Source organism: Urocitellus parryii, chromosome 6, assembly GCF_045843805.1.
Source record: "Urocitellus parryii isolate mUroPar1 chromosome 6, mUroPar1.hap1, whole genome shotgun sequence".
NCBI classification, from domain to species: Eukaryota; Metazoa; Chordata; class Mammalia; order Rodentia; family Sciuridae; genus Urocitellus; species Urocitellus parryii.
The window spans coordinates 175,124,235-175,149,415 of NC_135536.1; the positions used below are offsets into that span (position 1 = coordinate 175,124,235).

General features: G+C 47.9%; 1 protein-coding gene across 6 annotated transcripts; it reads left to right on the top strand.

Annotated features, from left to right (window-relative positions):
* Positions 1–1,744: 1,744 nt before the first annotated feature.
* Dnmt3b (DNA methyltransferase 3 beta) lies at positions 1,745–25,010 on the top strand. 6 transcript variants are annotated; one of them, XM_026402077.2, is made up of 22 exons: positions 1,745–1,904; positions 2,916–2,977; positions 4,456–4,563; positions 5,681–5,794; positions 6,298–6,495; positions 7,902–8,060; positions 10,564–10,671; positions 11,541–11,685; positions 12,139–12,198; positions 13,524–13,646; positions 13,779–13,823; positions 14,919–14,998; positions 15,324–15,436; positions 15,887–16,070; positions 16,558–16,642; positions 17,069–17,214; positions 17,497–17,587; positions 18,324–18,472; positions 19,100–19,185; positions 21,127–21,196; positions 21,952–22,070; positions 23,588–25,010. In XM_026402077.2, the coding sequence occupies exons 1-22, from the start codon at positions 1,745–1,747 to the stop codon at positions 23,727–23,729; spliced, it is 2,547 nt and encodes an 848-aa protein (XP_026257862.1). In that variant the 3' UTR covers positions 23,730–25,010. The 6 variants fall into 6 exon arrangements, with proteins under 6 accessions (XP_026257862.1, XP_077655690.1, XP_077655691.1 ...); XM_077799564.1 differs by lacking the exon at positions 21,952–22,070; XM_077799565.1 differs by lacking the exon at positions 5,681–5,794.
* Positions 25,011–25,181: the final 171 nt, after the last annotated feature.

The following is a 25,181-nucleotide window of genomic DNA, read 5'->3' on the forward strand; positions in this document are numbered from 1 at the left end:
GCCTCAGCCTCCCAAGCCTCTGGGATTACAGGTATTTGTCACCGCACCCAGCTCCAGTGGGTTTTTAATTTTTGTAGTTGGTCCACATGCCTATATTTTATTTTTATGCAGTACTAAGGATCAAACCCAGTGCCTCACACTTGGCTAGGCAAGTACTCTGCCACTGAGCTACAGCCCCAGGGCCTCCAGTGACTTTTTGAAATGAATGAATGAATTTTTTTTTTTTTTTTGGTATTAGTGTTTAAACCCAGGGACACTTTACCACTGAGCCTCACCCAGCCCTTTTTATTTTTTCTTACTAAAATGTTGAGGTTCTAGCTAAGTTGCTGAGAATGGTCTCTAACTTGTTATCCTCCTGCCTCAATCTCTCCAATTAATCTGGGGATTATAAGCATGTGCTACTGTGCCCACCTGGAAATTAATGATTTAGGCACCATGCCCTGAGACTTTAAATATGGTCTGTACCCAATAGTGGCCCTTTTTATGTACTACTGGCGATTGACCCCAGTGCCTCATGCATGCTAGGCTTTAACGCTGAGCCACAACTCCAGGCACCCCGTCCTGTCCTTCTTATTTGTTTGTTTGTTTATTCATGCACAACTGGGGATTGAACCCAGGGACTCCCAAATCCTAGGCAACTGCTCTACTACTGAGGCACATTTCTAGTCCTTGGATAAAATTTTTGTGTGTTGCTGGGGATCAAATGCAGGGCTTCATGCATGCTAGGCAAGAAGTGCTTCACCACTGAGCGGGGTGCGATCTACCATTGATGCTTGGATGTGATTTTGACTCTGGAGATGAACTTCATTTACCAGTTTTCTTTTTGCATAAAATGAGCCCACAGTCTCCCTGGGAGAGAAAGGTGCAGACTCTCTTGTGTCCAACAAATGTCTAATTAGTGCTGGCTCTGTGGAATGGGCCACACTTCAGCTTCCACATTCCATGAGTGGTGTCTTAGCTGATTGACCTGGTGATACTGCTGTGACAGAAGGGACAGGGTGGGGAGGCCAAGCCTGGGTGGGGGTGTGGGGCATTCCTCTCCTGTATCTGCCCAGGCTCTGCTCCTGAGCCTCCTCCATCCTTCTCTTCTTGGGAACTTGGGACTCCAAGCCCCAGCTGGTGAGGGAGGAGGGGAGTGAGTGACAGTCCAGCAGACCAATGGGCCCCTGAGGATGGGGTTAGGCGGGGCTTGTGCTGCCATGGAGAGGAGAGAAGCGGTTCTGTGGGGGAGGAGGGGGCGGTGGGAAGAGGACCTGGAGATTGAGGGGAAGGGAGAGAGCAAACAAAGGGGTCAGGAGGGAAAATAATGCTCTGGCTTCCTGAGGCCCTGCAGAGGCTGGGCAGGGAGAAGGGGCCAGGGGCAGAGGGACCTGAGGCTGGCGGCAGGCAGGCCTGGCCAGCTAGGTCCTAAATGGCATTGTCTGAAGGGGCCAGCTATTTGCACAGAGCAGCCTGAGCCTCAAACCCCAGCCCCAGTCCACTCTTCTGCCTGGGTGCTGGCATCTGAGCCTTCGGGCCGCCTGGCCACATGGAACCAAGTCCTGAGCCTCCGAGTTTGGTGAGGGGGCAGACTATGGGGGGCCGTCTGGGTGGGGTCCTGGGGTAGGATGTCATCCTCAGATTGGGTCATGGGTCCTCCCTTGGCCTGAGGACATCAAGCCACTGGTGGGAAGATGGGGGCTGTGCTAATCCCTGCCCCTGCCTCCCTTCCACTACCCATTCTGGCCTTCTCCCACAGGAAACGATGAAGGGGGACACCAGACACCTCAGTGAAGAGGAGGGCGCCAGCGGGAGGGAGGACTCCATCATTCTCATCAACGGGGCCAGCAGTGACCAGTCCTCCGACTCCAAGGACGCCCCTTCGCCCCCCATCCTGGAGGCTATCCGCTCGCCCGAGATCAGAGGTGGCCGGCCAGATGGGAGTCATTGGGGGTCAGGTGATACCTTGGGTGGGCGCTGCAGACAGACCTCAGCTCTATCACAGCCCAGGAGGATGTGGCCAGCCAAAGCCCCTCATTCATTCTCCCTGCCTCAGCCCCTCCCATTCCTCCCCTCAGCTGGGACTCTGGCTCTCCTGTCCTTGGCCACTAGTCATAGGGTGATCCTGCCTGCACAGGCAAAGATTCTGGCCCTTCTACAGTGTGACCAACCCCTCTCCCAGGCCTGTGGTTGGGACTGAGGCTTGCTTTTGCAGCACCCTCCCTGCTGCACTTCCAGACCTCCTCACTAGGCCTTCTGCCTGTTTTGGTTTTCACACCGCCCACCCCCATCCCTTCCTGTTCTGTGCTGTCCTCTAGAACTTTCTGTTAATGCAAGAGTGACAGTGGCCTTTTTCTGCATTGTTAACCCTAATAGCCACATGTCTGTGTTTTGGATGTGTGGCTGAAAGGGCAGATGCAGAATTGTTGACTTATTATTTTTTTTGTACCAGGGATTAAACTTGGGCACTCCATCACTGAGCCACATCCCCAGCCCTATTTGGTATTTTATTTAGAAGCAGGGTCTCACTGAGTTGCTTAGTGCCTCCTCATTGCTGAGGCTGGCTTTGAACTGGCCAACCTCCTGTCCCAGCCTTTATTGATGGATTTTAGTGATGCCTGGAATCTGATCCCAGGGCCTGGTGCGGATGCTAAGCTAGTGTCCTACCAGCAAGGGACCTGACTTCCTCCTTTAAATGCAGTTCTTGGTCACAGACTCAGATGGCTCCCCTCAGAACTGTTTTGGATCTGATTTTGTTTCTGTGCCTTGTTGCTTATGAGTCCATGGAGGGGACAAGAGTACCGAGGGCCTGAGAGAGAGTTCATTCCCGAGGCAACATGGTCCGCAAGATCTCAAGCCACAGCCATCAGCAAGGCTGTGCTCTTGGCAGGGGCCTACTCCTAAACTCTGCTCCTAAACTCTGCTCTGCTCCCTAGGCCGCAGATCCAGCTCCCGCCTGTCCAAGAGGGAGGTCTCCAGCCTGATCAGCTACACTCAGGTAGTTTCCCACGTTCCCCTTCCAGGACATTAGCTATAATATTTTTATCCATCCAGTAGGTCTCAGAGGCTCAAATTGCTAATGACAAGTGAAGCTAATCTTTTTTTTTCCCCCAAACTAAATTGAGAAGTTTTGTTTTCCTGAATGCTTCCTGTGTATGAAATTATTTCTTAACCTGGACAGCTATGACATAATTCATAATTCTTCTTTTGTGTGTGTGTTTGTGTTAGTAGGGATTGAGCCTGGGGTGAGTTGTATTCCCAGCCCTTAGTGAGACAGGGTCCTTCCTAAGTCGCTGAGACTGGCCTCAAACTTTCCATCCTCCTTTCTCAGCTTCTCAAGTCACTGAAATTACAGGCATGCCCCACTGAGCCTGGCAATTTTGTTTTGAAATTCATTTATTCATGAATAGAATGAATAGAAGATGTGAGTTTTCACAACTGTGGTTTTGATATCAGGTTATCTGGCCTCAAGAAAATTTTTTACAAGATTTTAAAGAATTTTTAGAATTGCTGTAATATTAAAGATTTTACTTCTTCAGTTTTACCAACATCATTTTTTCCATCATGTTTGTTTATTTATGTCCTTTTATAATTAGTCTTAGTTTTATCCCTTGGATTGCTCTTTTTAGGATTTTTTTTATAAAAGATGGACACAATATCTTTATTTTTATGTGGTGCTGAGCTATAACCCCAGCCCATGGCAAGCCGTGGGGACAGTCATGGGCAGAAGTCAGACAGTGAGCACACATCTTTCTGCGGCATCTGTTGTGATTTATTGGTGGTCCACCAAATAAGGGATCCAGGTGGTGTCCAAAGGCTATGGAGGGTTAAGACGGACTGGATCACAGCCTCACGAATGCTACTGTGTTATCCAGTTAGTTATCAGTAAAAGTAATGAAATCCATCTGAGGATTTCCTGTGTCTAGGCTAAGCCTGTGTTATTTGAGGCTTGTTATAACCCTGTTGTGCTGTGTGTAAACATTATTCCAATTCTAAAATAAGGGGAATGGGCTCCATTTCAAAAGTGAGATTTTTGAAAGCTTTAGCCACATCTGGCTACTCTTGGTTTCAATTTTTGTGCTCTGTGCATGTTGGGTGCGGCTGGAGCCTGCACTGGCGTCTTCATGACACGATTCCGGGTTGGTGGCATTGCTTCTTGTCATTATATCAAGAAGTGTCTCCAGTGAGCAGTTTCCGTGCATTTTCCCCCATGTGCTGCGAGTGGTGGAAACTGTCCTGGTGTCCCTTGCTCATCATGGTGAGCTCTCATTTTCCTTATCAAGTCTTATTCCTGTGACTTGATGATTCACTGAGGTTTATCTTTCCTGTGATCCTGTGGCGAACTAATGCAAAAGCCTTTAGACAATATTTCTTGGTGTCTTTGCTTAATTTTATGAAGGGTTTCCGGGGATCCAGTCTTTAGCTACTTTGCTTGTGTGACTCCCATTGAAAAATTGATGTTATTCCTTCAAAAAGGATCTGACAGGGGAAGCAGATGGTGAAGGAGAAGATGGGGACAGCTCCGAGGCTCCTGTGATGCCAAGACTATTCCGGGAAACCAGGACCCGCTCTGCAAGCCCAGCAGTAAGTCCCACACACAGAGCCCAGGGATTCCTACCAGGGATGGGTGGATCCCCCTGGGGGGACGTGAAAGACAGGTGAACAAATGTATTGAAAATTCAGGAAATCACAGCCAGACTCACGAACTGTCATAGTTTGGAGGTTTATTTCAGGTGCCGTATGTTTTCTATGGCAGATTTCAAGATCTTTTTTTTGGCCCTCTCTTGAAAATGGTAGAGTGATATAGAATTTTATAGAATTATAGAATTTTCAGAGTAGACACCTTGCTCAGCTGTCAAGTCACCTCCGGGGCCCTTGTCATTTTGGAGATAGATGCTGCCGCTCTACCTCAGAATTTAACATCTGAGGATGGGATGTCAATTAGCACTCATGATCCACCAGCCCCTAGAGACTAGGCAGACACTGACTGACTGACTGACTTCCCGAATGGATTATGATCTCATTTTCCAAGTTTAATATGTGTATTTAATTTAGTTATGTATTTAATTTCAATACGGGGGATTGAACCCAGGAACACTGGGCTACGTTCCCAGCCCTTTTTATTTTGAGACAGGGTTTCCCTAAGTTGTGAAGCTGGCTTTCTGCCTCCTTTAACTTCATTGTAGAGATTAAAGGCCAGCCTGGCTAATTATCCCAGTTTTATTTTTTGGTGGTGCTGGGATTGTGCATATGAGGCAAGTACTCTACCCACTGAGCTATGTCCCTAGCTCTATTATCCCCATTCTAGACACACAAAGATTCCAGTAACTTTCCAGGATTAAACATCAAGTCCTATAGAATTGGAACTGGGCTGCAACACTCAAACTCATACCATTTTGAGAAAGTTTAGTATAATGGCCTTTCCTTCCTGGATGAGAGCCTTGGCCTTCCTGAAGAAAACAATAATTGGCTTTATGCTCCTTTTGGGGGAAAGAAGTGTGGTTTTTGGTAATTGTGCATTTATCCTCATTTGCCAGCGCTGGTCTCCACTGGCCAGGATTGGGTGCTGTGACCAGCCAAGCACATCAACTTCCTTACTGCCTTCCGACCACTAGGTGTCCTCGGTTGTCGTCCGGCCCCAGTCCCAGTCCCCACACCTCCAGTCATCTAAGGCCTGGTGCCTATCCTGTCTTGCTTCCAGGTCCGAACCCGAAATAGCAACAACAGTGCCTCCAAGTCCTTCCCACATCCCACTCGAGGCCGCCAGGGCCGCAGTCACGTGGACGAGTCTCCCGTGGAGTTCCCGGCTACCAGGGTTGGTGCCCCTGCCCAGCCGCTCACGGGGAGAACCCATGGCTGGTGCAGGACCCATGTCCTCTCTTCACGGCTCCTTTTCAGGATCTTGATTTTCCTTTTCTCTCCTGGGTTTTGGAAAGCTTCTCCTCCGCTGAATGGCTTCTCTCCTGGCCTGCTCTTGGGTGGAACTTCCAGAACTGTCCTGTCGCCTCAGTGTCTAATGTTCCAGAAAACTCCACTGCTCTTTCCAGTGGGGACACAATAGGTGGTTACAGGATCCCCCTTCTCAGATGGGGCTTGGCAGCCTTTTGGCACTTACCCGTCATTGTCCTTTCTCTGGAAGGCTGTGATGACTTCTACCACTTAAATGACACTTCTTCCTTTGAAAACTGTCCTGGGTGATTTTGAACCTCCTCAATTTCTTCCCTCTTTCTGCTACTTGGGAAGCCACAGGGGGAATCACTGGTCTCCAATCACCTGGTTTGCTTTGCTGTGACCCAAACTGTGTCCTTCCATCCACAGTCCCTAAGGCGGCGGTCAACAGCCTCGCCAGGTACGCCGTGGCCATCCCCGTCCACTCCTTACCTCACCATCGACCTCACGGAGGACGATGTGACACCACAGAGCAGCAGTACCCCCTGTGCCAGCCTAGCTGAGAGCCAGCAGGAGACCTCCCAGGTGGACGCAGAGGGGAGAGACTCCGACAACACTGAGTACCAGGTACTCCTCCTGCGGGTGCCCCAGGATGCTGAATGTGAGGACAGGCGCCAGCCACTGGTGGCTTTGCTACCGCTGAGCTACATTCATCCCAAGTGTTTTTTTTTTTTTTTTGTACCTGGGATTGAACCCAGGGGCACTAACCACTGAGTCGCACATCCCCAGTCCTTTTTTTGTATTTTATTTAGAGATGGGGGTCTCACTTAGTGCTTTGCTAAGTTGCTGAGGCTGACTTTTAACTTTCCATCCTTCTGCCTCAGCCTCCCGAGTTGCTGGGATTACAGGCATGCACCACCATCCCCAGCTCATCCACAGCGGTTTTATTTTGAAACATTTTTAATTTTTTAGTACCAGGGATTAGACCCACAGGCTCTTATTTTTATTTTTTCTATTTGAGATAGTCTCACTAAGTGGCAGAGGCTGGCTTTGAACTTGTGATCCTCCTGCCTCAGCCTACTGAGCCCCTGGATTATAGGCAGTCACCACGGCACTCAGGCATTCCCAGTTTTTGAGTCAAGGTCTTGGACAACTGCTAAATCTCACCTGGAACTTGTAATTCTCCTGCCTCAGCCTCCCAAATCACTGGAATTATAGACATGTGCCACCACCACGCCTGTGTACTATTTTTTTGGGGGGGTGTTACATGGGGTGCTTTCTCACTGGGCTGAATCCCCAATCTTTTGTGAGACACTAAGTTGTTTAGGCTTTTATCCTCCAGCCTCAACCTCTTAAATTGGTGGTATTACAGGTGTGTCACTACACCTGACCTATTGTGGATAAATTTTAAAGACCACCCAGTGGTACTACAATTTGTCATTTTTACCATTTTTGAATTCTAAATTTTCCATATACAACATGGTCTTTCCCATTTCCCCCTAGACATTTTAAGTCAGGCACCAGAGTTACTGTGTGAATTGTGATTCTCTGAACATCACTTATTTGTACGTGGATGTAAATACTGTGTTGATAACACATAGTACATAATGTGGTTTCTGTTCGTGCATTTGATTGTAGCCCGGCTATAATTGCTTTAGTTATGCCCTACATATGTTTATAATCTGGCTATATGCCAGATTGCCAGCACTGCGTACTTTCATCCTCTTAATGCATGCAGGGATCTGGATGATGGTTTAAATGAGTGTTGCTGGGTGAAGCCTCCCTTCCCATGGAGGTACTTAGGGTACAGGATGTACTCTGTGCATTATGTCAGAGGACATTGTACCGTACTTAATTTCCTTGCAGCTGGGGATGCGCCCAGGGTTGCTCACAAGCCGTCTGAGCTCCCCACCAGTGACATCTCACATCTGTGCACCAAGCTTGTTTTGCTGAGGGAGTCAGTGGAGGGGCAGGAGCTGGCCAGGTTGACATGGCTTCACAAATGTTTTTCTTCTATGTGGTTTCTCTTCCAGGATGGGAAGGAGTTTGGAATAGGGGACCTGGTATGGGGCAAGATCAAGGGCTTCTCCTGGTGGCCTGCCATGGTGGTTTCTTGGAAGGCTACCTCCAAGCGCCAGGCCATGTCCGGCATGCGATGGGTCCAGTGGTTTGGTGATGGCAAGTTCTCTGAGGTGAGTCCAGCGCAAGGTAGTTAATTTGCGATCTTTCTGCAGAAGGATGCAGCAAAGTCTTCTGTAAGGACAGAATCTTCCTATATGCTCTGCTTACTTATACTTCCTCCTTAACCTGTAATCCATGCTTACCTGTATTCCCTGCTTATTGTATTTATTTCCTGCTTACCTGTACTCCCCTGCTTACCTGTATTCACCTGCTAAGCAGATACTTGAGTTGATGGCAAGAGAAGCTCATTGCACTTCCAAAGGGGACAAGCGAGGGGTGGAAAGTCCTCTGGATTCACCAGGCTATATTTACTTATTGGATTTACTTCTCTGGGGCAGATCATATACCTATCTGAGATTTTAGGGGTTGTCTTCCTGGGTCGGCACCCAAATGTACTCAGTAGAAAGATCAGAAGGGATGGTCACCATTTGTTCATATAGGACTGCAATGGGGATGTGGTGGGCACCCCTGCCTTGCCCCTATAGGTGGGTTTTAGGTTGCCTTGAGGCATGTTATGAAAAATTTATAGTTTAGAGCCTCTTTGATTGATATGAGCCATTTTTAAAAAAAATTTCCTTGACCATGAATTCTGCTGGAATTCTGTTTATTTTTAACTATTGAGGTGCTGGGCCTCAATAGTTATACTGCTGGGCCCAGGGCCTCATTTATGCTGTATCAGCTGGGCTATATTAAGTTTTTATCTCCTGTAGAAAGAAAGCTTGTGCAACCCAGGAGTGGCACACGCCTGTAATTCCAGCAGATTGGGAGGTTGAGGTAGGAGGATAGCAAGTTCAGAGCCAGCCTCAGCAACAGTGAAGTTCTAAGCAACTCAGTGAGACACCTTGTCTCTAAATAAAGTACAAAATGGGGCTGGGGATGTGGATCAGTGGTCAGGTGCCCCTGACTTCAATCCTCCATACCCACCCACACTGCCCTACAAAACAAAAAAGAAAGCTTGTGCAGTTAAGAGATCTGCAAAAGATTTTGGTTTGAGTAGTGCAGGAAGAAGACCTTTCCTGACATGGTCTTAGGGATATCAGTCAATACCTGTGTGCTTACCTGGTGGTGGGCCTATAATTCTAATAATTATAATTTTATAGTATGAAGCCAGGCTGGTCAATTTAGTGAGACTCTCAAATTAGGAATATCTTGTCTTGGTGATGCATGCCTGCAATCCCAGTGGCCCAGGACGCTGGGGCAGAAGGATTACAAATTCAAAGCCAGCCTCAGCAATTTAGTGATGCTGTAAGCAATTTACTTAACAAAACCTTTTGTTAAAATAATAGTGGTTAAATGCCTCTGTTCAATAAGAAGGGAGATGGGTTACAAAAAAAAAAAAAAAGGTGGCCCTGGGTTCAATCTTTAGTATCCTTTCAAAAACAACCAAAAAGTCAGTCCAACCTTTAATTCCCAGCAGGTTTTGTGAGGTTCCTAAGGTATTTAACAAGCTGGGTGAGATGAAAGCAAAATGTGGGAATGAGTTATCATCTAATTTGTTCCCGGTTTCTAGCTTCTAGTTTTTCCATGAATTGGCCTCTTTCCTGCCACTTCAAGGCTGATCACAGTAAGACATGTGACTGCCTGGTGACACTGCATGCAGATGTCCTCTCTGACCAGCAGAGGGAGCAGAAGGACAAGTGTGCTGGGCCTATTTTAGCCAGGAAGCCCCTGATTGTATGTACATGTACAGGACACCTGTGCAGTGCCGTGGTCCCAGGAGGGTTACTTCCTTAGAATTGTCTTGACCCCAGTGACATTGAAAATGGTTTTCATGATGCAATAATGGGACTGTTGGAATTGCGGGATGAGATGATAAGGAGAGTGTGACTCTGCCCTGAGCCTGCACAGTGCTTGTCTGTGTGTGGCTCCAACTGGTAGCAGTTTCTCCAGGAATGGTGGCCACACCTCTTTGTGGAGATCAGTCTCTATGTACAAAGCGGAGGAGAGCCTTGGAGTACACTCAGGACCATGGCACTGCATATGTGTCCTATACCTCTGATCAGCTGCCTGGGACACTTCATTTCCCACTTGGCCTAGGGACTTGGCACTGATAGATTCATGTCAAGTTGCAATACATAAAATCAAATAACTAAATGATCAAATCGATTATATCTGAAATTATTTAATCCAAAGCTGAAGAGAAAACTACCAGGCTTATTCAGGAATGAGGGAAGCAAAACATCTCACACAAAGTGTATGCACAGTGAATTACAGACCCAAGCCTCAGGATTGTTGCTGGGACAATGATCTCACCCCTCACACCTCAACATATATACCCTGTGTGTCCTTCTGAGTATCTTGTTCCCCACCTCTGGAGGAGAATGTGCCATTGCTGCCTCTATTTGTATCAGGACTCTGTGTACCATTCATTTTTCTTGTTTTTTTTCTTTCCTTTCTGGATTGACATCTGTGATTTTTGTCCCCAGGAATGGGCTGTCACATAAAGTCTGTGAAAATCTTCCTTCCTGAAGTTACAGATGTTAGGTAGATGTTGATGATGTCTTTCTCTTCTAGGTCTCTGCAGACAAACTGGTGGCCTTGGGGCTGTTCAGTCAGCATTTTAACCAGGCCACCTTCAATAAACTGGTGTCATACAGGAAGGCCATGTACCAGGCCCTGGAGGTAACATGGGAGTGGGGAGTGAGGTCCTCATCCTGGAGGAAGCGAGGTCTACTGAGAGCTAGCTCAGGTCACTGAGAGGCCAAGTATGGCTTGGAGGGCACAGTGCCATCAGAGAGGAGGTGAACATTACCAGTGTTGGTGGCCTGATTGGGAGGTCTCCCACCTGCTGCCTGTCATTATTAGTGTCTGAATCAGGAAAGGTGTGTATGTGGGAGGTTCATTCATGTCAGTAGATTCATGTCAGTAGACCTCAAAGCTCCCCCTGGCTCCATGATTGTGGAGTGTTTCAAGGCCAAGATTGGAGAGCACCTCAGGCCACCTTGTCTGTGGGCCATGGTATCCCGTGCTCTCCCTTCTCCTACCTTGCCTTGACATTGTTTTGGTCCATGTGGCATTCCTGAGCCAGCTAGTTTCTCTCAATAACACCTGCAAAGCCTAATGGTCCATGTAATAAAGGATGCTTGACTGCATTCTCATTTTCATTTCATTATCCATCTTGAAGGAGGTACATAGGTGTTAAGGTAGAGCTGACAGACTTCCACTGTCATAAAGTGGCAGAGCTTTTCTGATTCTTCTGGTTAAGAGAAAGCTCATTCCCTACAGGAAAGAGATCATACTTGGTTTCCATAGGGCAAGATACAATACTAACCATCTCCCACCCCCAGTTCCATGATTTCTTGCCTGTCTCCCTGCCCAGGCTATTCCTCCTCCCCAGGTCACGTGGTGCAGCCCAGGACAGCTGTCCTGCTATGAATGGGGCCCAGTGTCAAGGGGAATGTTGGCCTTGCCAGGGGGAGTCCTTGGGTGCGCCCTGGTGAGCAGTATCTCCGCCCCCATTCACCATAGACTCTGCCTTTATATCTTGGCAGAAAGCCAGGGTACGAGCTGGCAAGACCTTCCCCAGCAGCCCTGGAGATTCTTTGGAGGACCAGCTGAAGCCCATGTTGGAGTGGGCCCACGGGGGCTTCAAGCCCACTGGGATCGAGGGCCTCAAACCCAACAACAACCAACCAGGTGGGAATGAGTCCCTGAGGCAGCGCCCACTGCCAGCTGAGAGACAGTACCACCCCCACCTGCCCATGCCCCACCCAGCTGATCTGCAGCCACCTCCGGGTCCTGTGAACTGTGTCCTGTGAACCCAGGCCTGTGAGAAACATCTAGTGCAGATGAAGGCCATGCCAAGCTTTCTTGGCCTCATTGGACACTTTCATGCTAAATTAATGTCATACACATAAACCGAGATTGAATCTCATGAAAAGTTGAATAAGAGGAAGCATCCTTTCTTTTTTTAAAGGAAAAAAAAATTATTAAACTGGTCATTGGAGAAAACCTTAAGTGTGACACCCTAAACATTTTGACCAATAACCATATTTCCACCATTTTACCCGTGGTTTCCTGAAATGCAGGATGTGTCTTAACAATCCATACATTTAATGTTTTCTGTTTTGTTTTGTTTCCCCTACAAAGTGGTTAATAAATCGAAGGTGCGTCGTGCAGGCAGTAGGAACTTAGAATCAAGGAAACACGGTATTCCCTTCCCATCTATATTCTATTTTCTCTTTCAATTTCTTGGCATATGCAATGGTCACTAGAAAAGAATCAAATTTCAATCTGAACCCCCTCACTCTCCCCTCACTCCCTCCCCCAGGTTATCTTGTTGGGTTGCACATCCTTCGCCTTTTCTGAACACTTTTGGATTCCTACTGCCTTCCCTTTATTTCTCAATTTTCGTTGTCTAAGCACTTATCAATTGTGATTTTTGTCACTAAAAGAGTACTTATGATTTTGATGGCTATATAATTTTCTTTCTCAAGGGCAGAGTCAAAGTTAACCCTCATGGTTAAATGAATGGGGTTTTATGTTTCAATAGAAAACTGAATGGGATTTATACAAAGGAGCCACCATATTCTAGTAGTTTTCATTGAAAGGGGACATGTAAAATTTAATACTCACACATTTTAACCTAATGTTTCTAGTATTCATGTTAGTGTAATGTAAAAATTGATTTTCACCTTTGTTTAGGACTTTCTTAAAAATTAAGTATTTTTATAGATCTTCCTATGTACCTTAATTCTGGGATTGAACCAAAGGTTGTTTAGCACTGAGCTACATTCTAAGATTTTTTTTTTTCTTTTTTGGTGGTGGGAAGTGAACCCAGGGGTTCTCTACTACTGAGCTGCAACAACTCCTTATATTTTTGTTTATGAGTCAGGGTTATGTAGTGGAGCCTGACATTAAATTTGCGATCATCTGCCTCAGCCTCCTGAGGACCTGGGATTGTCGGCATGAACACAGTATATATTATCTTGATTCTGATGCTAAATGTTGATGCAGTATAGATGAATTAAATACAAATATCAATTGTCAATTGAATGCAGTTTAACTAAATCATTTTCAATGTAGATTTAGATGTCAAATTAATACCAAATGAACTTTTTTTTAAATGGGTTACCAGATTTTCAGTTGACATTCAAAGACAAAGGAAATTCTTCAGTCACTTGGTTGCATTTCAAATGCTTGGTAACCACATGTGACTGCTGGGCAGCGGGTGGAAACCACTTGTAGATGTGTCAGGGTTTAGCTGTGGATTGCACTTTATACTTCCTCTTGCGAGTCCAAGAGGACGTGCTCTTTCACCGCCCCCACCCCCACATAGGAAAGATCCTGCAACCTGGGGTAGGGTTTTAGATTGGCTCCTCTTCTGGTGGCCTGTCATGGACATGTCCATTTAAGTCCCCTGTGATGCCCTAGGTGTAGATGGTTTTCAGCACAGTGTTGTCTGCCTGGGGGGCCCACCTATCCTGTATCCTCCTCCAATCAAGCCACGGCTGCTATTTGCTTGCCTTTCACAGAGAACAAGAGTCGAAGACGCACAGTTGATGATTCAGCCGCCTCTGACCACTGTCCCCCAAACAAGCGCCTCAAGACAAACTATAACAATGGCAAGGACCGGGGAGAGGAAGATCAGAGCCGAGGTGATTCTTGGGGAAGGGGAGGTGAAGGTCTGCACTGGCAGGTGTGAGGACCACACTGTAAGGAGGGTGCAGAACAAGACCCTGTTGTCCCTGAGCTCATCTCCTGACACGTTCTCCCTCTCTCCTCAACAGAACAAATGGTTTCTGATGTTACCAACAACAAGAACAATCTGGAAGGTAACATTGACCCCCATCTACCTCCCCTCTGGGTACTACCCAAGGCCTGCCTGGGTTCTCCCACAGATCTGGGCTTGAATCAGGGCTTCTTTGTGCTCATTTGTGTCCCTGTTGGAACATTGTGCAGACTGAGTAGGATAATTTACAAAAATTTTTTTAATTGAGAAATATTTTTAATTGAGCGGGCAGGGAGGTGGGATGAGAAGAATGCAAACGGAGGCACTTGAGCCAAGACAGCCTGAAAGCAAGGTCCTCCAGGAACTAGCTTTTAGGTGAATGGTGGGCACACACTGTCATTGTCACTCTCTAGTTAGTGACTCTGTTCAGCATGTGGGAGTTGGGAACTTCCTCTGGATTAAAGACACGGAACAGACCTAACCATACAGACCTAATGAACGTGAGGAAGTACCTGCAAGCCCCTTCTTCCTCAGCCCGGTGGCACAGATGTGTGTTGAGTAGACAAAGATAGTCCCTGGCCCAGGGAAAGCCCAGTTTTGGAGCATTCCTGGACACTGTGGAACCTTCAATGTATAGTCATCCATATAACCTGAGACCCCTTCACTGTAGAAGGATTGGTTTGTGGCAAGAAGGATCTTATCCAACAAGTCACTGAAACAACTTCAGACCTACTGATAGGACACCAGGACAAAATGGCATATTGGTGGGGACTTGAGCTCAGTGTTGTATAGGAAATGCCATGGGCAATTCCTGTCCTCAGCCATCAAAAGCTATTTGGAGTCACTACAAATGCTTCAGTGTTATAATCCCCTCCCCCCCTAAAAGGGATTAACCCAGGAGTGCTATTGCACCAAATTTCTGACCTTTTATAGGGGTAATTTTGAGCCTGGCCTTGATGATCTCAGCCTCCCAAGTTGCTGTGATACCATGGCCAACTTGTCCCACCAGGTCCTCAAAACATTCCTCTGTAGGAGGGGCTGCTACTCAAGTATTGTTAACCAGTTCGGCCTGCTCTTTGTGTGTGTGAGCCTGGCGGGCCCAGGCTCTGGGATAGGCACACTTGTGAGCTTGCAGTGATTGCTCGAACTGGCCATGTGGCTGTAATTGCCATAACCTGTGGCCCTGCCTTCCTTACAGATAGCTGTTTATCCTGTGGTAGGAAAAACCCAGTGTCCTTTCACCCGCTCTTTGAGGGTGGGCTTTGCCAGACGTGCCGGGTAAGTCCTCCTCCCCTTGCCCTGCACTTGCCTCTTCCTGCCTCCAGAATCTTCCAGGTCCTTTCCCCACAGATGGTACTTGCACAGGCATTAGTGAAAGTCTCCCAGGTCTCCAGCTCCCTGCAGTCTTCCTTTTGGAGGGGAGGGTGGCCCAGTAGACAGCTTCATCTATAATGGCTTGCAAACCAGAGCCAGTTGTCCCCTAAAGGATACCAGGCCACCTCTGACTTGTTCTGTGGCTGTGTTCTAGGGCCTGGGCCACCAGGCAAGCTGGGCCTGGCTGTCCCTATTCTTTGATTTCACGGACTTTTCTCCATGACTGCAGGATCGCTTCCTTGAGCTCTTCTACATGTACGACGATGATGGTTACCAGTCCTACTGTACCGTGTGCTGTGAGGGCCGTGAGCTGCTTCTCTGCAGCAATACAAGCTGTTGCCGGTGAGCACTGGCCCCTATGGGCACATCCTCAGGGCCGCAGGGTTCCCGAGTTGTACCCTGCAGTTCCTGCAGTCTTGGGACAGCTGCCTGTTTTTGAAATCTCAGGCCTGCACCCCGAGAGCTAAGGTGAAGTGGAAGTTGTGACCACAGTCACCGTGTGCCATACTGATTGTAGTTGTCCTAGGACTAGAAATGGATAAATAGGGATGTGCTCTGCCCCATGGGGAAGAGTGGGACAGGGGGCTTCAGGGAAGAGTCCCTCTCTGAAGCTTTGCCAATTGGTAGGAATTATAAGAAGTGCCGAGTGTACTCGATGCTTTTTTGAGTAAAAGGGCTTGTCACTTAGCCCACTTCATGCAGGACCTTGCTGTTCATGCTGAAGTTGTGAGTTGCCATCTACCTAGGGAAGGCGTCCTGGTGACAGAGCTTCTCCCTGGCCACTGGGTACAGGTGCTTCTGTGTGGAGTGTCTGGAGGTGCTGGTGGGCAAGGGCACAGCAGAGGACGCCAAGCTGCAGGAGCCCTGGAGCTGCTACATGTGTCTCCCCCAGCGCTGCCACGGAGTCCTGCGGCGCCGGAAGGACTGGAATGTCCGCCTGCAGACCTTCTTCACCAGCGACCCGGGGCTCGAATACGTAAGCCACAGGCCCCAGGGCCACTGGTCTGAAGGTAGCCTTCAAAAGAGTGCAGGTGTTAGGGAATCAGATCAGACCGACCCCCCGCTCTGAATGAGGCCTCTTTGTCCCTGGCTTCTCAGTGTGGGCCTGATGAAGAGATGGTTGTGGAAAAAAGCCTGCGGAGTTGTTGAGCTACAAGGGACAGGGACCGGGAAACCTGGGACATCTCAATTTTTTTTCTTTATAGTTTTTTTCCTGTTCTTAGCCAGAGCACCTGGATAATTGCTGTTGAGGGTCTGTCCTGTAGTGCTTGGACACGCCTCCTGCCTGGGAATAGGGCGGCCACTCCCTGCCCCCAGGCATAGTGGCACAGGGTGCCTTCCCTTGCCAGTTCCCATCAAAGCTTCTGTGGCAGCCACAGCCGACTTTGGACCCCTCCCTTCCTCAGAGGATGAGTCTTTCCCCTGCTCCTTCACCTCTGTGACCCTCCTTCCTTATCTGGCAGGAGGCCCCCAAGTTGTACCCTGCGATTCCCGCAGCCAAAAGGCGGCCCATTAGAGTCCTGTCACTATTCGATGGAATTGCCACAGGTAAGTTCACTAGGGAGGCTCTGCTTCCACAAGGGTGAGCAGCCAGGCAGTCTCAAGGCCTCAGATGCCCTCAGGGACCCTGCCCCTGGCTTCTCTTCCTATTCTGCCTTCTCCCTTATTCTAAGTCCTGTTTTAGTGGTTTTTAATTCTATGCAGGCATCTAATTTTTCACTCCACATGAACAAATATACTGTCCATCAGTCAGGTGACAGTTACCACCGTCTTGGCTCTTTCCACTTTTCAGTTCCAACAGACGGAGTAGACACAGCCTCTCCCTGGTGCCCCGTGGCCTTCGCCTGCGCTGACTCTTACACTGCCAGTTACTGTAGCGAGGAGTGTCCTTGTTCTGCCAGGGCAGAAAGCTGTGGCCAGCCAGCTGCTCTGCCCTTGCTCTCATTGTGTTCAAGTGTCCCTCTCCCCCTGCAGGTTACTTGGTCCTCAAAGACTTGGGCATTAAAGTGGAAAAGTATGTTGCCTCGGAAGTGTGCGAAGAATCCATCGCCGTTGGAACCGTGAAGCACGAGGGCAACATCAAATATGTGAATGACGTTAGGAACATCACAAAGAAAAATGTGAGGGTCGCCTCTCCCCGGGGGGGCTTGTGTCTCCTCATGTTTGCCCCCTATACCCCGAATGTCCCCTACTCCCATGTGAGCCTCGGGGTTTCGGGTAGAAGAGACCCTGTGTCTTTTACTTAACCCCAAAAGCGAACCACAGACTGGTTTCCATCTTGGGCAGTAGTGAGGAGTGCATTTCCTTGGAGTTGCTGACCAGGGAAGATGCTAGAAGGAGGTTTTCTTGGTAGTTACCTGGGAAATACTCTTGCCCTGAGCCTGTCTCTTTTGGTCCCTCAGATTGAAGAGTGGGGTCCATTTGATTTGGTGATCGGTGGAAGCCCATGCAATGACCTATCAAATGTGAATCCTGCCCGGAAAGGCCTGTATGGTGAGCAGCTCTTCTTTGTCCCATAACAACTTTGTCTCCCACAGGCAACACCTGAGTCTGGTCCAGTGGAGCCTCGAGAGGGAGCTTTGTTTTAGGTGCCTCAGGCCCTGTCCAAACCATGTTGTACATCCTTGACCCACAAAGAGAGGACACTGTCCTGCCTGTTTTTATGGTTAGAAGCAGCAGTTGGGTACATTTTGACAAAATCATGCCTACGAGGAATTTGATTTCAATATCCATTTCTCTGTCTTCCTCCCACATCTTCTTCTTTTCTTTTGATTTTTCTCTCCCTTGTTTATTTCTGATTGTTCCCTTTGGTATCTTTATATATACTTATAACATGATTTTGTTAAATTCATTCCATATTTCCTCCTCTTTCCCCCTCTCCGTCCCTCCCTTCCTCCCTCTTGTTCTTTTTCTCCATTGATCTTACTTACATTTTTTTTTTTTTAAGAGAGGGAGAGAGAATTTTTTTTTTAAATCTTGGTTTGTATATGGTGCTGAGGATTGAACCCGGGCCGCACGCATGCCAGGCGAGCGCGGTACCACTTGAGCCACATCCCCAGCCCTTCCTTCCATTTTTATGGAAGCAGATTTTCCACCCTGAGCTCTTAGTCATTCCACAGGACCTTAGGGAGATGGAACCTCATGGTGCTGTCCTTACTGTGGTTTTAAAGAACTCTGGGGATTTTGCTAAAGGCTTTGATTGGTCCCCTTCTCTCCTGTCTGGGCACAGAGGGCACTGGCCGACTCTTCTTCGAATTCTACCACCTGCTCAATTACTCACGCCCCAAAGAAGGGGATGACCGGCCGTTCTTCTGGATGTTTGAGAATGTTGTAGCCATGAAGGTCGACGACAAGAGGGACATCTCACGGTTCCTGGAGGTGAGGATGCCCAGAGGGCTCTGGTGGTCAAAGGCAACCTGTGCAGGGAAGGCCCCGCTGGCAGTATACACTGCTGGTGTTTCCCAGGGTCTTGGCTGGGGTCGACCAGATCCCATAACCCACAGAAATCGGCAACAATGCAGCCACCTTCTTCATGAAATTTAATTCAATGTTCCTGTTGTGAAAATGGATGTTTTGAGGTTTCAGGGAAATTAAATTACATTCTATTTAATAGACAACAAGCCCTGTTAAATACTTTTTTGTGTTTACCAAAATGTTAATAGCTTGAGCCTCAGGGAGGTACCTGATGCTCTGTGAACTTGGCAGCTAGAGGTACAGAGCAGTATATGGCCCAGATGCCCTTTCACCCCAGATCTCTACTTGCCAGATCTCTGATATGAGTTGCTGTTTGGGGGTACCTTTTCTCAGAATCTGAAGGTCTGATCTGTTCCTTTTGTCCATGGCCTTATCCACCAGGTGGATCTTGGCCTATATCCTGGTTGGAAGATCCATCCTTCTTCCATAGCCAGGGGCAGTTCAGTCGCCTGCATCCTCAAGCCCTGCTCTGAGTGACCACTGACATCTGATGTAGTCTCCAAGCAGCTCCCCTTCTCTCTCTCTCTGCAGTGCAACCCAGTGATGATTGATGCTATCAAAGTTTCTGCTGCTCACAGAGCTCGATACTTCTGGGGAAACCTACCTGGGATGAACAGGTAACAGGGGACTCTTAGTGGGACCCCAGGTAACAGCCAAGAAAAATTCAGATGTTAGCTTTCACATTCCAGTCTTCTAGAAAGTGCTGTCTGTGCTGAGAAACAACCCCAGTCTGGGCTTCAGAACAATCTGCAGTCTTTCAGGGCTGATTCCTGTTAGGTATTTCTAGGAATCTTGGGCCAGGACTTGAGGCCTACTTGTTTGTTCCCGATGGTGAGCAGACAGGCCTGGTTCTGGTGCCAGGTGCTGGAGCCATGTTGATGTCAGGGATGCCTCTTGTTGTTCCTTCTGGGCTCTGCCTTTCCTCCCAGCTGCCATAGCAGTATCTGTCAGGACATGGAAATTGTTATGATTCCCATTCCCCTTGAAATAAAGGACCTGGACCAGGTGTGTGGCAGAGTTGAGATGATAAATGGTAGGCCCCAAACATATCTCCCTGAGGTTTCCTAACATTTCCACCTTTGCATTTTTTACCAGAGCTAGCTCAGATCTCTTTAGATAGACATGTCGACCCACAATAAGGGGTTTTGCCAAGGATTGAATATTGTGTCTATTCGTGGTTTAAGAACAACACTCTAATTAAGAAGCAAAATGTGGCATCTGACACCCCAGTTCTGGGAACATGTTAGGTTAAAACACCTTTTACAAGGGCATGTTGGAAGCATGATAATTTTCTGGCATTTACCAAAATGTGAGTAGAGGTGAGAGTGGTTCTGAGAATTTCTATTGGATATCATGGAATTTCTATTGGATATCATGACGAACCCAATGGTTCGTCAACCTATCAAATGGTACCATGTTCACGTTTAGAACCAGACACCATTGTGCTGCTGCCAATACAGGATTGGACACATTGATATGCTAAAGGATGATCACAGATTCACTTTGGTGGGCTTTGGGAAGGTTCGTAGGGACACCCGTTTCTTGGTGGAGTATGGGTGAGCTGGTGGGTCCTGCCACCGAGCTCTCTCACTGAGACCAGGGGCTGAGACCTGAAATCATCTAGTTTGTGTAAGTCACACCAGGCTAGTCTTTACAAGTCTGTGGTTTTGCTCTGCCCTGTTGCAATAGAGTGACAGGAATAGGGTGACATTGGAAACCTAGAAAGTGAGGAGGAGGAGGTCTGCAGTCTAGGGGAGAGGTTTTGTGTGGTTCCTCGACCTTCCACCTTCATGTGCGAGTTCCTTTTGGCCTTAATACGTGATCCCGGGGCTGCCCCGTGTTCAGCCACTCTGCTTGCAGATGTCTTGTGCCTTCCGCCCTGGAACTGCTCAAATGCTTTGGGTCTGTCCCTTGCCCTTCTTGGGCCTGTTTGCTTCGCTTTGTTTGCAAAATAGGTTTCCAGAGTTAACTGTTAAGAGCCCAATTGATCCTTGTGTGACACCTCCCCATCACTTTTCTCCTGGGGCTCACCCCACCTTCCAGCGTCCTCAGCCTGCATCCCTGGTAATGAGCCACCAATTCTGTTTGCTGTCCTGGTGTATCAAGTAGTCCCACCAAAATCCAGCCCCAGCTCTTCCTGTAAAACCGAGGCTCCGTGCTGGAGCACCTAGCATGCAAGAGGCCCTGGTTTCCACGCCAGCACTTCCTTCCAAGGAGCTGGCTTGACTTGATCAATGAGCAAACCAAGGGTGTCTCTGTCTCCCTGCCCACTGTTCCCTCCTTTCCTCAGTGGTAGCGTGGCTTTGACCGATGCCAAAACTCAGGAGGTAAGGCAGTAGCTGCAGATATTGGAATTAGACCGTCCCCTCCAGGGGCAGGTCCACCCTTGGCACCCAGACTAGTCCTTAGGCCTGGTGTGTTGCCCATCACATGACAGGAGCATGTTCACTGCTTGGGCCCATTTTTGCAGCAAAGACTCTTCCCTCCCCCCACCCTGGGAGGGGCCTGAGCAAGCCCTTTGCAGAGGGTAGAAAGTAATGGGTTTTGGCTGTCCCCAGGCCTGTGATAGCATCAAAGAATGATAAGCTCGAGCTGCAGGACTGCTTGGAATTCAGTAGGACTGCAAAGGTAAGGTGTGCTCCCAGATGGCCGCCCCACCGCCCTCCTGAATGCACACTGGGTGACTCCAAGGCGGGCACTTAGAAGGTGACCTTGGTGGTGTGTCCTATTGGTGTCTACTCCCCTCTCTCCACGTGACTCTGGTGCTGGGCCACTTTCCCCCACACAACTGTTCTGTCTGTAGGAGACATTCTTGATAAACAAGTAATCACTGTGGGAAACAGACAACTTGCCTTTCCAATTGTTAATGCTGGATACATAAGAGGCAATTTCAGCTGGCCCTTCCAGTAATAAACGTAAATGATGCTCTTGGAAAAAAAATTATCTTCTGTCAGTCACATCACAGATAAATAATGTATTAAATAAGACGTCTGTGAACCTAATTCTCCATGTCTGCATCAAGCAAAGAACCATTTCTCCAAACTTCGGGCTGCCTTTTCTTAATCTTACTTGATAAATAACTGTCTTCTTGGCCCCGGCCCCCCCTCCCGGTGATCCTCATGCATAGGTACCTGGTGCTCATTTCATTCTCTCAAGGCTGGTCTTTGCTGTGCATTACCTTCTTGGCATTTATGGGAAGCACACAATGTTCTTGTCCTTCATGAGCTCCTTTTCTCACTCTGACTGCCAGCCCTGCCCTGCCCCGCCTCCCACACACCTGCCCTCTGTGCTCCATCCATCTTTTCTCAGGGCTTTTGAGCCTTGATCCCACCTGGAACCTTTCCTGCTGTGCTTACTCCGTGATATATCGTTTTGTTCTCCAGTTAAAGAAAGTGCAGACAATAACCACCAAGTCCAACTCCATCAAACAGGGGAAAAACCAACTTTTCCCTGTTGTCATGAATGGCAAAGAAGATGTTTTGTGGTGCACTGAGCTCGAAAGGTGAGCAAGGCTGCACAGAGGCTGAAAGGGGAGGAGCAAGCCCTCCAGGCCAGCTGCACCAAGGGGCAGGTGCTCGCCATATCTCCAGAGTCTCCTAGGCTCGTGTGTGGGGTTGGTGGAAATGCCCTTATAGAGCCAGCCCTTATTTCTGGACAGAAGTGGCGGGCGGTCGTGAGGAACCTGAGATTAGCAGACTGGGCACCACAGGGTACCACCGGGCACCGCCTGTGCTGCCCTGAGAGCTCCTAGTCCTGGGGCCTAGGGTGTGTGAGGGACCAGGTAAAGACCTGCTCTTTCTCGTGCAAAGTTGCTCATTCTCCGTGATTCCTCCTCAGCCACGGTCTGTCTTTACCTTCTTCTAATAATTGAGCCAATTTTGTCTGTTTTGATACCAAGAACCAGCTTTTGGATGTAAATATTTTTGTTTTGACCATTTTGGTCTAACTTGTCTTTTTCAACATTATTATTTGCAAGTCATGCTAAAGGCTATGATTGATTATATTCAGAAGACTTTCATAACAATATTGTCATTCTAGGTATTTTAACTCTGGTTTGATTTTTTTTTTTTTAATTTCACTTAACTATAGCTATCTTGGGATTGAAGTAACTTCTGACAGAGAGAAAACTGATGGATAACAATGTTACTCATGAATGTATCCACACTTGGGTGAAGATATGATGGAAGGGTTGTTATAGATATTTGTCCCAGGGTACATGCTATGGCAAAGCAAGACACAGGCCTGGGGTGTTGCACCCTTTCGGTTATTAGTCCATTGATTTTATTTTTAGTACTGGTTCTAAACCTGGACAATTCAGCACATCTTGCTTTTTAACAGGCCATTTCAATCCCTATGGACAAAACTGGAATGCTTAGATATATTCACTATTAGTCTGTGATTGAAAATCATTGTTTTTTTTTTTTTAATTTTTATTTTTAAAAATTTTTTTGTGTCTGGAATTTATCCTAAGGATGCTTCACTACTGAGCCACATCCTAATCCTTTTTTATTTTTTTGAGACAGGGTCTTGCTAAGTTGCTGAGGCTGGGCTTGAACTCATGATTTTGGAGGAGCCATGCCTCATGATGATCATTTGATCAAGGTTTCCTGACCTCCCCCGTGTGTGTGTATATATGTGTGTGTGTGTGTGTACGTGTGTGTACACGTACTGGGATTGAACCCAGGGATGCTTAACCACTGAAGCACATCTTCTGCCATTATTTTTGAGATAGGGCCTCACTAAGTTGCTGAGGCTGGACTTGAACTCATGACCCTCCTGCCTCAGCCTCCCAGGTTGCTGGAATTATAGGCATGTGCACTGCGTGCACATGAGCAAGGGCTCTGAGGAACCAGCCCATCTGGACCTCCTGGTGTTCAACAAAGGGTTATTTGCAGGCCCAGGGGGCTTGAGTGAAGGGAAGGGACTGGTTGAGATGAGGATTTCCTCCCCAGAGGCTGTGGGCATGCTAGAGGGATGGGCCCTTCTCACTCCTTGTCTTTTCCCTCTGGCGCCCCCCAGGATCTTCGGTTTTCCTGTGCACTACACGGATGTGTCCAACATGGGCCGTGGTGCCCGCCAGAAGCTGCTTGGGCGGTCCTGGAGTGTGCCCGTCATTCGACACCTCTTCGCCCCCCTGAAGGACTACTTTGCGTGTGAATAGTTCTACCCAGGCCTGCTGGGGCACCAGGGTTCCTGGGACAGAGCCAGGAACCAGAAGGCACCCTGATCCCTAAAGGCATCCCAAGTCTGCCCCCAGCTGAGCTGTTGGGTCTCCCCTCATACCTTAATCCTCCTGCTCACTGGGAGCAGAGCCACCTGATCCTCTCCTGCAGGGGGCCGCCAAGGTGCCACCCCCTTGTGCACAATTCCGACCTGGCTGCTCTGAGCAGCCAAACACGGTGCTCATTTTTTCTTCTAAAACTTTAAAACTTGAAGTAGATAGTAAAATGGCTTTTTTCCTCCCTCTTGGGTTTACCACTCAGAGAAACAATGGCTAAGATACCAAAACCACAGACCCACAGACCCTCATATACTCAGGTTAGAATGCCAAATCACCCAAGACTGTTTTTGCAAGACTTTTTAAAAGTGTCTACAGCTCTGTGTGTAGTTGTAGATGGTGAGGGACATTTTAAAGGCCCAGCATGAATGTTTTTTCCCTAGGGCTACCAGAAGAGGAAGTGATACCTCTTTGTGATACCACATTCCCTTTGTCTCAGTCCAAGGCCATTAGCCATTAGAGTATTTCTCACCATGATGGTGATTCAGCAGGGATGACATCATCATCATCATCTCATTCAGGGCAATTCCCCCCTCCCCAAATAAACCCAAGGGCAAGAGCCCCCCTTAGCTAAATCCCTCCTGGAATCTGCAATAGAAGCCTCTGGAGCACTCAGGAAGTGGTGGGCTGGAATTATATATAAGCTGCCATATATTATAGTCATCTCCCTCTTTCCTGTGTGCGGGGCATGAAGGAGGGGGCTGAGCTAGGTAAGGACCCCCCCCCCCCCATCCATGCACCTACAGGCACAGGTCCCCAGATGAGAACCTGGATGCTCACATTCCTCATCCTTTCTGGACATTCAGGGAAAGAAGCACAATCCTCACACTTGCCCCTCATCTAAGAGATGGCAGGGGAAAGCTGCAATAAAAGCTGCATCCTTCCTCCAGAGATTTTAAAATCCTTTTTTATTCCATGATAACGTCATATTTTTAAGGGGAAAGAGAGGTCGGACAAGCTGCATTTCAGAAATGCTGTTGTAGTGGTTTTTAACACCTTTTACTCCTTATCTGGTGCTATTTTCAGAATCAGTAACAACCTTGACAATGTTGGGGCTTTTTATACATTTTTTAAAAAATACTCTCAAGACTTCTATTTTTATGTTTAACATTTGCATTAAAAAATTTTTTTTGGTAACTGGAGCCACATAACAAGTATGGGGAAAAACCGTGCCTTGTTTTCAACTGTTTTCGCTAATTTTTAGGCTGTTTAATTAAAATCAGTATTTCTCTATAACAGCCTGGCAGTCTGGCTTTTTGTTCTTCCTTTTGTTCTTCTGCAGGTCAGGTGGTTGGGGGTGGGCCATGGGAGGGCCTGGCCAATGTGGTAAGGTTG